The 15746-nt window shown below is 43.8% G+C and overlaps 1 protein-coding gene across 1 annotated transcript in view; it reads left to right on the forward strand.

The window, feature by feature from the left end:
• The window catches only part of VWF (von Willebrand factor), a 130550-nt gene that overhangs the window by 83795 nt on the left and 31009 nt on the right, over nt 1–15746 (forward strand). Inside the window, exons 29-38 of the mRNA XM_019754370.2 lie at nt 1128–1244; nt 1340–1480; nt 1785–1928; nt 4308–4472; nt 5372–5415; nt 5761–5938; nt 11050–11270; nt 12462–12654; nt 12850–13191; nt 14923–15122. Of these exons, the coding sequence (XP_019609929.2) occupies nt 1128–1244; nt 1340–1480; nt 1785–1928; nt 4308–4472; nt 5372–5415; nt 5761–5938; nt 11050–11270; nt 12462–12654; nt 12850–13191; nt 14923–15122 (1745 nt within the window). The remainder of the gene's footprint in view (nt 1–1127; nt 1245–1339; nt 1481–1784; nt 1929–4307; nt 4473–5371; nt 5416–5760; nt 5939–11049; nt 11271–12461; nt 12655–12849; nt 13192–14922; nt 15123–15746) is intronic.

The following is a 15746-nucleotide window of genomic DNA, read 5'->3' on the forward strand; positions in this document are numbered from 1 at the left end:
CCTACTCCCCAACTCAGAGGTAACCTGTTAAATTCGGTGGCCATCAGCTTTTTGACCACACTGGGTGGATACAATTATTCTAAGTAGCTGACATTCTTTGGGGCAAGTCCAGGAAGTTAGGTGACAGGTAGCAGGTTAAGTCCTCAGATTCTGGAGCCAGACTGCCTTAGTTTGAATCTCACCTCTGCCAGTTACTAACTGGGTAATTTTGGACAATTTTTGGCGTAACAGTTTTTGGGTAATTTTGGGCAAGTACCTCTGTATCAATCAGTCTCCTCATCTAAAATGGGGATAGTAATAGTACTTACAAAATGTTCAGAACAGTTCCTAGGGCATAGCAACTGCTCGAAAAACACTTGCCACCACTGCTGTGATTATTGTCTTCTTAACTGATACTAATGTCTGAACAATTCCTAGTTCACAAACATCTTTATTTGGTGTGTTTGGGACCATCCCAGAATAAGCCTTCTTTTAATGTCTCTTGATCTTCACACTTGTTATCAGTGCCTTTGTTTCTTTGTTCTTGTTTTAATCAGAGCCACAGATTTATTTAAATTCTTATGATATTTCTGCAGAGGAAAACAGTAATCGCATCATCTCATCTGATCTCAGAATGGTGTTTAGGCCAGAGTTTGTTTCCCACTATGATCATGACTGTGCCTGAGCAGTGACACAAGCACTAGGCAGTTATGATCGAGATACCGTATAGGCCTTACCTGCCCGTAAGACCCAAGAACACACAAGCTAATATCCCAGGGATTTGCTGCTACCCCGTTTCCGTTTGCCTTCTCCCTGTTTTGCCGCTCTGGTATTTCAGTCAATTCTAGAAGAGCTGCAGCCTCCTGTTAATGAGGGCGCAGATGCCTCTTGTTTTCCCTGGAGGCATTTAAACTGCCTTTGGGTGGCGCTAGAGTCCTCCCGATACCTCCAAACCTGGGGCACTCCTAGGTCCCTTCCCTTCTCCTTGGCTCCTGTTGCCATCGTGCCGGATCATGGAGCTACCGCCCCCTGGTGGTGCCACCTGGTCGGTGGTGCCCTGTAGGCCCGCCCACTGAACATGCGTGTCTGCTGCAGTGGCCGGCCCCCCTGCTGGCACGTGTACGCTCACCTTTCTGGTCTCTTTGCAGACTGCAGCCAGCCGCTGGATGTGGTCCTCCTCCTGGATGGCTCCTCTGGCTATCCAGCTTCTTACTTTGACGAAATGAAGAGTTTCGCCAAGGCTTTCATTTCAAAAGCCAATCTAGGTGAGTGGTGCACCTGCAGGAGCAGGTTAGAAAGAGGCTCTTTCTGTGGCTCCTCCTGCTCCAAAGGGTGATTTCTGTGTTTTCTTTCCTGTCAGGGCCACAGCTCGCACAGGTGTCAGTGCTGCAGTACGGAAGCATCACCACCATTGACGTGCCGTGGAATGTGGCCCAGGAGAAAGCCCACTTACTGAGCCTCGTGGACTTCATGCAGCGGGAGGGAGGCCCCAGCCAAATTGGTAACGTGGTAACATGGTGCCGTGGGCTGGGATGCAGGGTCTGGTCCTAATTCTTGGTATAAGTGACTGAGTGACCTCGGCTACTTTACTCCTTGGCCTGAGCTTTTTTTCTTGTAATGTGAGGGCCTGGATGTTCTTCCAGGTCTCGTCCAGATCTCACTTGTGTGTGAGACCCTCTCAGTCTCTGAATCATTCCATTTTTGTGACCTAAGGACCCACCTGGAGATAGGCTGCCCGGCTGGTTTCAGAAACACTATTTCCTGTAGTGAGGACTGACTTGGTGTGGCTTGTTCTCCCTGATCAGGGGAAGCTTTGGGCTTTGCTGTGCGATACATCACTTCGGAAGTCCATGGTGCCAGGCCTGCAGCCTCGAAGGCAGTGGTCATCCTGGTCACGGACGTCTCCACGGATTCAGTGTCCGCAGCAGCCGATGCTGCCAGATCCAACCGTAAGTAGCTAGTGTACAGTCCTGAGACTGTGCTAAACTGCTAGACGATTGGAAAAGGGCAGGCATGACTTTTGGATGTCCTGGCTGATTTTAAATGCTTAATACCCACAGGTGGCATGGTTTCAAACAGTAGGAAATTGTCCGATCTCTGTAATATTTGGAAACCAAACAGTAATAAATGTGTGTGTATCTTTCATGTATCTGCAGGCTTTAGATTGTAACTTTTAATTGTTCCATATTTTCACCTTGTGTCCAGGAGTGGGTCATACCTCACACCTTTCCTTTTTAAAGTGGTATCCTTGGTCTCTCACCACTCTCCCCATGTCTGAGGCTACAGTGGTACATTATGGGGCCTGAGAACCATCAGAGACCTTCATGTGTTCAGAGCCTTTTTCCAGTACCAGCCTAATGGGCTTAGGGGGTGTGGGGTGGATAAGAGGCAAAAGCTGCTGCTTTAGGAAGGGGATGATACAGATGTGACCCACTCAGTGTCCCATAAGAACTTGTGCTGTAAATATCAACAGCATGTGAGCCAGGACAGGTATGGTAGTGCTGAGGGAGGGCTGGGTGAGTGGAATGACGTCACATCCATAGCCATCTGGAGAATTGTCCATCTTTCAGAATCCTGTTCTGGAATTGTCTTTTCTCTGATGACTTCCTGAGAGATGTTCACTCCTTTTTCTGCCCCACGTCTGAACTACTCAAAATGTGCAAATCACATTGTATTTATTTGTTACACATCTGTTTCTTGAAAAATGGGGGTTCTTTGAAGGCAAGGGCAAAATCTTGCTTATTTTTTGTATCATCTGTGCATGATGCACAAAGTAGGTGGCCATTTAATGTTTGTTGAATGAATGAATGTGACATGTTTATGAAATCTATGATTTTAGGGAAAAGGACCCAAAAGGGAAAGGATAGATATTTGACGACACAACCAGCTTAAAGAGCTGAAAAGTTGCTAGTGAAAAGTCAGCTCTAACTTTATGCAAATTGCAAATACCTAGAACTTTCTGGAGCACTAATTGGCAGAATTTCAGGATGGAGACTTTTCTTTTTTAGTATTAAGACTCCAAAGAAAGACTTTTACCAGGAAAGGAAGGAATTATGATCTAGAGGAAACATATGTGACCTAGGACAGTCATTTAACCATTCAAAGCCTCAGTTTTTCATCTGTAAACGGGCGTGCACATACTCTGGACTCAGCTCTGTGACATGCTCTCTGCTCTTCTTATACTCACCCCTTAGGTGGTCTCATTCAGTGTCATGGGTCTACATACATTTATACACCACTGACTTCAAAATTCCTATCTCCAGCTTGGATCTCTCACGTCAACTCATGATGTTCTAATAGGCAACTCAATATAAATTGAATTGCTGACTTTCACGCCCAAATCTCCTCCAACTGCAGTCTTCCCCATCTTAGAAACATGGCAATTCCATCTTTCCAGTTGCTCAGGTCCAAAACCTCAGCAGGCTTGATTCCTCTTTTTCTCTCATAGCCCCATCCAATCCATGGGCAACCTATAGCTCCATCTTCAAAGTATATTGAGAACCGCACCACGCCATACCACCTCCACCACATTGCCTGATCCAAGCCCCCATCCTCTCTCACCTGGGCTATTGTAATGTCTTTCTAACTGGAACCCCAGCTTCCACCCGTGCCCCTGGGGTTCATAATCAACACAGCAGCTGTAGCGACCCTTCAGCTCATGTCATTCCTCCAAAGTCTTGGCTGGCTTCCCGTTTCACTCAGAGAATATGTTAAATCCTTACCGTGGCCCATGAAGCTTTGCATGATCTGTGCCCACTCCCTCTCTTGTTTGCTCTGCTCCAGCCACCCCGGTGTATGCATCGTTCTTCTGCTCTGGGGCATTTGCAACTCGCCGTTCTCTCTGCTTGGGATATCCTCTCGGCCCATTCCATCCTTCCTTCAGGTCTCTGCTCAAATGTCTTCACTGAACACTTCTCCAACCACCTTGAATGAAACGATACCTCCCACTCCTACCCCTGGGCACGCCCATCCCCTGTATCTCATTTTGAGTTTTCCTAAGCACTATCCATGTCTGAAATGCTCGATATTTACTTCTTTGTGTGTTTTTGTCTGTCTCTCCCCAGTGTAAGCTCCACGAGGGCAGGGACAGCATCTGCTTTGTTCACTTTATCCCCATTGCCTAGAATAGTACCTGACCCAGAGTAAGGAGCTCGTTTACATTTGTGGACTCACTGAATATCCTCCTCACAGGGTATATGTATGTGACTGGTCTGGAAGACATGAGGCTCTATAGAGAGGCTGGCTATAGCTTCAGGCCAGTCCATTTTGAGCCCACCTGACCACAGCAGGCTGACACCGACCCTTTCTTGTTCTTCTGCTAACTCTAGGAGTGACAGTGTTCCCCATTGGAATTGGGGATCGGTATGACGTGGCCCAGCTGAGGGCCTTAGCAGGCCCAGATGCCAGCTCCAACGTGGTGCACCTCCAGCGAATCGAAGACCTCCCCATTATCGTCACCCTGGGCAATTCCTTCCTCCACAAGCTGTGCTCTGGTGAGTCTTGTAATATCTTTCCTACCCTCCTCAAAAAACAAAAACAACAAAACCCATTCTAGAGACCTGAGGGCACCCATGCACAAGATTTGGCCTAGAAGGAAGATTGTTATATAGACCAGGATCGTTAAGTCTCTGCTCATGGAAAATCTGTACTAAAACCTCCAAGGGGCTGCCAGAAAGCTCTCTGTGTATAGCCCTCCTTCCATCCTAACTGTCCATCTAAACTTTGGCAGAGAAAGCCCATGCTTACTTATGCACAGGGATCTTGGCCAAAGACGTGGAAGACGAAGGAGCGAACTCCACCATCTGCAGAGAGCGTGGTCTTGTTCCCCAAGCCCTATACTCACCCTCAGCATGACTGTAAAGGGTTTTAGAAACACAGTAACATAGACTCTAATAGCAAAGCACCATAGTTGAAGTTGCCTTCAGGTGAGAAACTTTTTTTTTTTTTTTAACCCGCTTTGATGTATTTTCCTAATGTAATTAGTGGTGAGTCAAAACCAACTACAGAGTTATTGTCCTTCCCTCCTGGTGGAAATCTTCAAGACCTCTTTCAAATTTTCAGGGTCTTGCCTCATTTCCTCCCTACTCCCCCCACTAGGCACTGATCTACGTATGAAAAAGGAAAAGGAGATACTGACGGTGAAAAGCTTTGTGAACCTTAGTTATTGCCATATTGTCACAGTTGTTGTCATAATTATTAATAACCACAAAGCCTGCTTGAAAAACCACCTGTATCTGATGTGTCTGGATCCTTACTGGTAAACTCTCTCAGATTCTTTTCAAAGTTAAGTTGAATTCAAGGACTAGCCCAGGCAGCCCAAGCAGACATTGTGAATGGCTTAGAATTTCTGTGTGATGGGTGCGAACTCAGATCTTACTTGTGTCTGTTTCAGGGTTCGTTAGAGTCTGCATGGATGAGGATGGGAATGAGAAGAGGGTAAGTTCCCTTCTGTTGACTTTGAAAGAAAGATAAAAAATGCATATTTGGGGCCCTTGTTCCTCCCGGTTAACTTTTCTGCTTTTGGTTTTGGTCCAGTTTTTCTTATCGTCATATCCTGTTTTTTTTTTTTTTTTTTTTGGTTTGTTTGTTTGTTTTGGAAGTGGGGAGGGTAGGGATACACCTGTGAATCTTATGTTCTGCATCCTGTCTCCTTGCCATTTAGGCACATGTCTAAGTTCTAGTTTCTATGTCCTGAGAGTGGGGTCAGTGGCCTGGTAGATGGCCTTAGAGTTAGAGTGCCTCATTCTATGCCCTGCCTAGATCTGTTTCTTCCTTCTGCAGCCGGGGGACATCTGGACCTTACCTGATCAGTGCCACACAGTGACTTGCCTGCCAGATGGCCAGACCTTGCTGAAGAGTCATCGGGTCAACTGTGATCGGGGGCCCAGGCCTTCATGCCCCAATAGCCAGTCCCCTGTCAAGGTGGAAGAGACCTGTGGCTGCCGCTGGACCTGCCCCTGTGAGTCCTTTGCTTCACCAGCCTGGACAGTGTTAAAGGGGCAGTGCTTTTAGCTTGGCTGTGCAGAAAGGTAGACCAGAACCTGACAGCCCAGAAGCATCCTTTATCTCCTCACCACACACGCCTTTACCCAGTGCTACCTTAACCCATGATTCCTCCCACTCGTGTCCTCTGGACATGTTTTTATTCAGGCCCTAGGATCCCTGTTTTCTTCCTGCGTCTTTAGAGGGCACTTCCCCAGATTATGCATAACCAGAAGGAAGAACTGATTTTCTGAGTTCAGTGCTCAGCTTGGCTGTTGGCAAGTCAACCTGTGGGAATCTATGCAATGGAAGTACAGCAGTGAGAAAGACGCTCCCAGAATCCTCTCCAGTCACACCTATGGCTGTATGGGAGTTGGGTGTAATGCTCTATCATCACAGTGGCCTGGTTTAGGAGGAGGACATACTTAACTCCACCTCCTACAAACCTGTGGAGAGCGTTTATCCATGGGGGTGTTAGCCCTCTGTCTCATGGTTGGGAGAAATGATAATCTTTACTCTGCAGTGGATAGGTCATCATCATTATTATGTTGAACAGACACAACTTGTAGGATGCAATAAAAACTCTGTTTTCTATCTGACTCTCCCTTTAGACTTTATTTAGCAGGATACATTTTCTCCCTGGACTGGATAAATACTACCAGACTTAATGTCTCTTCTGTTTATCCATAAAGAGTTCAATGGTCACTTTCAGTCAGAAAACTAAGTGTTGGTTTGGTAATTAGATGCCCATCTTGTGTAATAATCAAAGCCTTGACCTTGAGTTAGAGTTAAAACACCTCCCTAATTCTAGTTTGGGCTGCGTGCATCTGGGAAAGGGGTGAGGTCAGCTTATCTCCCAGCGTGGAGCATGGAAAGAGGGGAATTGGAAGGAGGTTCAGAAGGTTCTTATGTGACTGGTGCTTCTGTGAGGCTCTGCACGCTCTGGCCCGGTGGGTGTTTAAAGCAGCTGCTGATTCTTGCTCGCTCTCTTGAAGATTTTTTAAGAGGCTTCCTTGTTGTATTCCTCTGATACTCAATCTTGGGGGCCAAGAAGTAGTCTATATCCTTTAGCTGGCTGTTGCTTCTCTCTGCTACTCTTCTTGTTTTTTTTGTTTTGTTTGTTTGTTTTACATTAAGCCCATCATAGACTCTCTCTCTGTTGGGGTCCTGCTTGTCCTATAGCTGAAGTGCTCTTAGATCACATTTAGAACAATCCCAGGCCATCATCTCTTCTGCAAGTCTCAGATCTGGTCTCTAGGACTCATGCACCGTTGGAGTGAAGTGCACCTAATTCCCCAAACAGTAAAGGCCACCTCTGGCCAATGGCATTAGTTCCTCTCTTTTAGATTCTTCAGGTATGTGTCGGATACCAGTTCAGTGTTCCCCATAACTGCATGGAACATAAACCCATGACTGGGAGTGGCCTCCTGAAAGTCCTGTTCCCTAGGCTTGGGTGTCCCATTTGTTCCTGGTGGGGCATGTGGGGATGTGAGACTCACAACACAGTAGCAGCTCTCTTCAAATAAATTTCTTCTTAAATCCAATCCAACAATAACCCTCTGACTCTTTATATCCCTGAAATGAGTAAAGGGCTTTAAGAGTGATAAAATTAGATTTTGGTTACTTTTTTGAAAAACATTTTTAAACTTCTTATTTTGAATAATTTCAGTCTTATAAAAAAATTGTATAAATTGTACAAAGAATTCCTGAGTACCTTCACCCAGATTGTAATATCTTATGTAATCACAGTATAATGATCAATCAGGAAATTAACATCAATAAAATACTATTATCTTATTTAGGTTGGCCAGTTGTTCCACTAAAGTCCTTTTTTTCAGGTGCAGGATCCAACCAGAATCACATATTACATTTAATTGTCATGTCTCCCTAGTCTCCCTAAATCTGCAACAATTCCTTAGTATTTCTTTGATTTTTATGACCTTGATGTTTTAAAGAATTCTGGCTAGTAATTTTGCAGAATGTTCCTCAATTTGGGTTAAATTCAGGTTACACATTTTGTCAAGAATACCCCAGAAGACGTACCGTTGTCTTCTTTGGTGTTTCAGGAGGAGGCACATGATAGTCACTTTGTCCCATTACCAGTTTGATCACGTGGTTAAGAGGGTGTACACCAGCTTTCTTCACTGTAAAGTTACTATTTTCCTCTGTGCAGTTAATAATTGTCATGTGCAGAGATACTTTGCAACTATGGAAATGTACTTTCTCCCACTACATTTAACATGCACTGACACCAACTAGTGATTTTCAATTCCTATCATCCCTTTCACATTTATTAGTTGGAATCCTATTGAAAGGAAGAGCTTTTTCTTCTCTGTCATTTAGTAATTTAATTAATTATTTGTATCAATATGCACTTATGAGTTCTTATTTTATTCTATGGGATAAATGACATACTAACATTATTTATTTTCTTCCTCAAATGGTCCCAGACTTGGCGAGTCCTTTCAACTAGGCTCTTGTATCCTGTTGACATGTCCGCATTCCTTCCTTTCTCAGACAGAAGCCTAGCTCTCAGTATCCACAATATGTTTATGTATTGGTTTAATCCCAGAATACACAGAAAGTAGTTTCAGAGTTACTAACCAATACTTTTATAAAAAACAGATTTCCTAACTAGAGTACAATATTTGTGTACAATTCTTTCTGTATTTAGTCTTTGAGTATATAGTAAAATTTTCCCCCAAAGTTATTTAGGTTGCCCCCCTCCCTTCAGTGTAGTTAGGCTATTCATTATCATTAGTTTAATTTGTTTCTGTTTATATTCTATTTTGGATGTCCCTCATTTTCATCCTTGCTGATTTTATTTATTTGTTTTTGGTTTGTGAAGCATTAACATGGTTCTAAATGTCAGAATAGTACAGAAAGGTGGACAGACAGTCCTTGACTTACAATGGTTTGACTTAATGATTTTTTGACTTTACAATGGTGTAAAAGCAATAAGCAGTCAGTAGAAACTGTACTTTGAATTTTGAACTTTGATGATTTCTGGGCTAGTGACATGAGGTACATATTCCACCGTGATGGCAATGCAGTGAGCTGCAGCTCCCAGTCAGCCACTCCATCACAAGGCGGAGCAACCAATACTCTATGGTGTATTCATTGTGTTAGATGATTTTGCCCAACTGTAGGCTAATGTAAGTGTTCTGAGCACATTTAAGGTAGACTAAGCTGAGCTATGATGTTCGGTATGTTTGGTGTATTAAATGTGTTTTTGACTTAGGATATTTTCAATTTACAATAGGTTTATTGGGATGTAACCCCATCGTAAATCGGGGAACATCTGTACTCAGAAGTGTCACTCCTCTCTGTCTCCCATCCTTTATACTCATTCCAACCTATTATTTTCTGGAGGTAACCAATTTTATTAATTTCTGATTTATCCTTCTTTACAAATGACATTTGCCTTTTTTAATTAAAAATATATTCTGAAAATCCTCCCTATTAGTTCAAAGGGAGTAGAGGAGATAAGAGATGGTCACAGAAATAAAGTAATTTATCCAAGGTCACAGTGCAAACAAGGGGTGGAACAGAATTCAACCCTGAGTTTCTCTGGCTCTAAAGTAACCATTGCATGGTTATGGTTTATCTCATGATGGGCAGAGCCATTCTCATTAACTTGCCATTTGTGAGCTAACACCATTTTTTTGCCTTGTGACTTATTAGATTCTCCTAGCATTTATTTGGGTCTGGACCCCTTAAGATCTGACAATATTCATAGCTGGAGTATTTGCGATCACTTGCAGTATGGATGTCAATAGGCCAGTAGCATTCAGTGCAGTCACTTGGAAATGACTGCTTACTCAGGGACTTGGGGGATCTTTGAGTGGAAGAACTCTTGGAGAGGCTGCTCAGCTCTGACAGATGGTGCATCCAGACCCATCATTTGTCAGTGGCTGTGCTGCCTTGATATACACGTCACTCACGCCCGTGGAGATTGCCCAGGCCTGGCTGTGAGTGCTTCATTTATGTCCTCTTTCTTTAAAAAAATTTTTTTTAAAAAATTGGGGAATATTGGGGAACAGTGTGTTTCTCCAGGGCCCATCAACTCCAAGCCATTGTCCTTCAATTTAGTTGTGGAGGGCGCAGCTCAGCTCTAAGTTCAGTCACCATTTTCAATCTTAGTTGCAGGGGGCGCACAGCCCACCATCCCATGTGGGAATTGAACTGGCAACCTTGTTGAGAGCTCGCGCTCTAACCAATTGAGCCATCTGGCTGCCCCTCTGGCAGGTCAGCTGCAGCTCGTTGTCTTCAATCTAATTGTGGAAGGCGCAGCTCACTAGCCCATGTGGGAATTGTACCGGCAACCCTGTTGTTCAGGGCTCGTGCTCTAACCAACTGAGCCATCTGGTCGCCCCCCACAATCAGCTTTTGAATCACGTATGGCAGTGGTGCCTTCCATGGGGGACTTTTTAATGAATCATCTTATATAAATGAAAAGTATTCCCAAATGGTGTTTTAATAGGAACCTTGAGAATTTGCTGATTATGTGAATGAATCAGTGGCAAGTTAGGTAGTGCTGAGACCCAGCCATTTGTTTTGGCTTCAGAAATATTTCTCTTGTGCGATCTCCTAAGGAATCAAGTCAACATGACCACTTGTACCATTAGTCACTTGGCAGCTGAAAGGTCACATGTGTCTTGAGGTGAACTTTCTTTACAGTGAGACCGTGAGCTCATGGTTTGCTTAGCTTCTCATGATTTCAGTGAGTTATTACACCCCTAAAATTTAACTTTGTTTCCTGGGCCAAGGCATCCCTGTAGAATAGAGCATTCACCGCACATTAACATTTTTTGGAAGTGTGGTTCTATAACTTGCCACATTTTAATGTAATACTTGTCTTTCTAAGTCTTCTCTAGGAAAATACTTAATGTGTTTCTTACCTAAGCCACTCTACCTCTCAGAATCTCAGTTTCCTAATCTGTGGAAAGGAAGAATTAGATTATAGGACCTCAAAGGGCCTATTCAGCTCTCAATTCTATTTATCTATGTGCAACTTGGTAACACTGCCTCTTTGCATGTCTGGGAGTTTGCATATGTCACATCCCTCCTTTGCTCTCCCCTGTCCAGGTGTGTGCACGGGCAGCTCTACACGGCACATCGTGACCTTCGATGGGCAGAATTTCAACCTGACTGGCAGCTGTTCATATGTTCTATTTCAAAACAAGGAGCAGGATCTGGAAGTGATTCTCCATAATGGTGCCTGCAGCCCTGGGACTAGGCAGGCCTGTATGAAGTCCATCGAGGTGAAACATAACGGCCTTTCCATTGAGCTCCACAGTGACATGGAGGTGAGAGCTGCTTTCTGTGGGTCCCCTGGCAAGGCAGCAGCAGAAACTTGGGGAAGCCACGTGGACCTGGTGGCAGTTGGTTTTAGCTGGTGCTCCTGTTAGGGACTCAGCTGTCTTAGGAGGGGCTTATTGCCATCTCCCTTGTTTTTGTGTGATTTCATGTTGTTCTGGGCCCAGATTTGGGACCAATCTTAGGTAGCATTAAATTGTGAATTTAGTGCTTGTTTCTGGCACTGGTAGAAAATTGGGGTTGACACCAGTACTGTTTACCCAGCAGGCATTATGAGTCCTGTGCCTGGAGCCTGTGAGCTTTCCAAAGGAAAATATTTTGTGCCTGATTTAGGGCCTTTGGAAATACTATTTAGGGCCTAAACATGATGTATGGCTCCAAAATTCGAAAAGAAAACTGCAAAACTGATTTAAATAAATGTTTGATTAAATGTTTACAAAAGGTTATATTATGCCAACTCCTTTACCTGTTTGTTTAGAAATCATAAATATTTCATTATGTGAAAACAGCTTATAGATTAGATCTCATTTTGCAAGAACTCTTGAATATGCACAGTAATTGCTGAAAACCATAGCTAGTTATATATTAAGTAACTCAGAGCCAAAACTTTTAAAATTAAAAGGAGAAAAAGCCTTCTGAAATATTTGCAGTAAAAAATTATATTTATTGTGAGATGTGAGTACATCTTAATATGTTTGATATGATGTGTGGTGGGGCCTCCAAAGAGCTTCTATTGACATAACAAAAAAAAAAAAAAAAAAGAAAAAAAAAAAGGAAAAAAGAAAGAAAGTAAAAGACTTAGAAATGTCCTGTTCAATGTTTCTAGAGACACTCATCTGATGAGCTGGCAAATGGCAGCTTTCCTAGCCTATCCTGAAAGAGTCATCCTCCTCTGTGGTGTGCACAGAGACTCAAGGTTCCAAGTGCATTTTAACCCCTAGGCTTTCAAGTTCCAGGTGCATGAGTCTCTGTACAATATTGCAGTGTGTTCTTCTGCGAAGCTCTGCAAAGCTCCTTTACCTTAGAAGAGCTGCTGACGAATATAAGGGTTTGTGGGTAACACTGGAGTTGAGCGTGGTGTATGTTGGGGACTGTCAGTAACTTTAGGAAGGAGCTAAGAGTGAAATTCAAGGATTGCTTATTGCTGTGATGACTGATGAGTCATTTTATTCTTTGGGCAGGTGGGGGTGAATGGGAGACTGGTCTCTGTCCCTTACATGGGTGGGGACATGGAAATCAACATCTACGGTGCCATAATGTATGAGATCAGATTCAATCATCTTGGCCACATCTTCACATTCACTCCACAAATCAACGAGTTCCAGCTGCAGCTTAGCCCCAAGACCTTTGCTTCAAAGATGTATGGTCTCTGTGGTAAGAACATCTTCTCGATTCTCCCCCTTTTATATTTACAAACCTTCATTGCTCTGCTCTCAGGATTCTTGGATACTTATGTTTGTAGGTCTTGTAGCAAGATTCAGATGCTGGTGGGGATGGAGAATGACCAGGTTTCTGGCATCAATGTGTTGGCGCCCACAGCTAGTAACCTAGCTTTCCTGGTTTCTCCAGGGATCTGTGATGAGAATGGAGCCAATGACTTCATGCTGAGGGATGGCACGGTCACCACAGACTGGAAAACGCTCATCCAAGAATGGACTGTGCACCAGCCGGGGAAGACATGCCAGACCATTCCTGAGGAGCAGTGTCCTGTCTCCAGCGGCTCCCACTGCCAGGTCCTCCTCTCAGCACTGTTTGCTGAGTGCCACAAGGTCCTTGCTCCAGCCACATTTCATGCCATCTGCCAGCAGGACAGTTGCCACCAGGAGCAAGTGTGTGATGTGATTGCCTCTTATGCTCACCTCTGTCGGACCAATGGGATCTGTGTTGACTGGAGGACAGATGATTTCTGTGGTGAGTGTCCATTAAGTACCCCTAAAAATTGTGAATACCAACTAATTTTGGGCTTGCTCAACTTCTCTGGGACTCAGATTCTTTATCTGGATAACAAAGACCAAAATCCTGCATTTCTTATTACCTAGGATTCCAGTTAGGATCAAATAAGATGGTAGATGTATAAGCAATTTGAATGTAGAATTTCTACGTAAAGGAAAGCATGATCATTTCTATTAGTATTTCTAGTATTCAGAAAAATATGACTTTAATGTATTAGATCTATACGGGTATCAGCAAAGTACAGAATACCCAGTCACATTGAATTTGAAATTCTACCAAGCTTTAGCAAAGCCTTCCAGAGTAGGTCATGCTTAAGCAGGATTTTGAACTGTGAGTGGAATTGTGTCATTTGAATACCAAGAAGCTGCTTAATTTCAAATATCGCAGGATTGCTAGTGTAGGTATCTTCACGTGGCATTTATTTCTCTTTTGACATGTAGAGGATAGCAAAATGAATCAGATATGCCTCCTGCCTTCAGAGGGCGCTGGAGTGTAAAACACGCTCAACTTCAACATTCTCAATTCTCGACTCTAATCCCTTACCTTTTCTTTGGGGGAAATCAATATGGACAAGAATCTTGGAGTCTCAGAGTTTGTCATCATAGAGCTCTCAGGAGCTCTAACCTGGGCCTAGAGGACTTGGGCATCCTAGTCCCAGCTCAGCTGGTGATGGCCTATTCTCTTAGTCTTTCTGGATCTCAGTTTCTGCATCTTAGAATGAGATAGTTGGACTAGACAACGCCTAGTTTCTTTTGAGCTCTGGTTTTCTGAGTGGATGTGGACCATACTGCCTCCTTTCAATCTGCCTACAGATCAAGGGGCAAATTTTGGTTTTAGAGTTACTGAGAGCACCGTCTCTGCTTATGAATTTCTTTGTCTACCTCCTGGCTATTTATCGTGAATATATAGGAAAACCCTTGGTGCTCTAAATCCTTACAGACCTTCTCTGCCACCTGCTTTGGTACCATCAGAACATGAGGAAGGGGTTGAGCAGGGCCAGAGTGGGAGAAGTGAATCACCTTGTAGCTTCTCTCCCAAGGCAACTCTTCATAGCTGTGGATTCCTTATTTCATTTTAAGAGGACTTTTTAAGCATTAGATGTACATGTATTCAAAAGAAAGAACCACAAAACTTCCTAAGGGCACACAGGTTTATATCATCAGTTAGGATTAAATTTGGCTGCAAATAACAGAGAAATAAAATTCTGTCACACAGCCTATCAGAAGGAAGTGGTTTTAGCTGTTTTGGGGCCTTAAACTGGATTCTAGCTTTTTGATCTGGCCTCACTTGGGTGTGTTGTTCCTCATGATTTAAGATAGACCTCTAGTTGTCATATCCAGCTTCCAAGAAGCAACGTGGGGGAAAGATGGAAAAGTTGTCTTTTTAAAAAGGTTCCTGGAGGCTGCTGTAGGATTCTATACTTCCTCTTGCAGTTCATTGGTCAGAACTTTGTCACATGACTACATTTAGTTGTAAGGGGACTGGGAAATGTAGTTTTTATCCTGGGTGATCATATGCCCAGCTTAAAGGTCTGTTTCTTTGGAAGATGGGGAGAATGACAATTGGTAGAAACTAGCCATCTCTACCCTAGGAAATTTGTTAGATTATTAGCCACCTTGAATTAGCTGTGCTTCTGTTTCCCTCCGGTTGGTATGAGCCATCTAGAGTGACCACCTTCTCCATCTGCAGCTATGTCGTGCCCGCCATCCCTGGTGTACAACCACTGTGAACACGACTGCCCCCGGCACTGCGAGGGCAACTCGAGCTCCTGTGGAGACCATCCCTCGGAAGGCTGCTTCTGCCCCCCACACCAAGTCATGCTGGAAGGTAGCTGTGTCCCTGCAGAGGCCTGTACCCAGTGTGTTGGTGAGGATGGAGTCCAGCACCAGGTAGGAGCCCAGGCCTCTTACCTCCCATGAGGCTGCTTCTCTCTGGGGTCGGTAGGATGAAGTGTTCACCAGGGATTAGCCCCTTCTGACTTTGGCAGCAGGGGTCAACTCATAAGAGGGTCATTGAAGGATAGGGAAGCAGTATGACACGGTGGCTTTGGAGTCAGATCTTGGTTCAAATCCTGAGTATGTCATGTATTGCTATGTGATCAAATACCAAACTGTTAATAACACTTTGTTCACAATGCATTACTACCACTACTTTTATCATTATATTCATGTAAGTAGACTACTATAGGTATTCAGGAGGGGATGGGAAAATAATATTTCATATGGTGATGTCTACCGCTATTAAGTATTATATTTCATTATCTCAACTTTTTTCAGAGTTGTGTTTACAAGGTATTAAGTTACCTGTGGTCAAGAGTGTTTAAAGAACACTAGTTAAACACGTTTCTTTATTGCAGTACTGTTTAGAGGTTTTAATGTACTAATGTGTGTTACCAATATTTAAGAGGGTTTTTGCTTCGTATTTGACGGTGGAACTTGTACCTGTGATGGATGAGCGAGTATGTGTGCATGCATGTGTGCATGTGCTCATACAGCATGCCCTTGGGCTAGGAT

Source organism: Rhinolophus sinicus, linkage group LG02, assembly GCF_036562045.2.
Source record: "Rhinolophus sinicus isolate RSC01 linkage group LG02, ASM3656204v1, whole genome shotgun sequence".
Classification (NCBI taxonomy): Eukaryota; Metazoa; Chordata; class Mammalia; order Chiroptera; family Rhinolophidae; genus Rhinolophus; species Rhinolophus sinicus.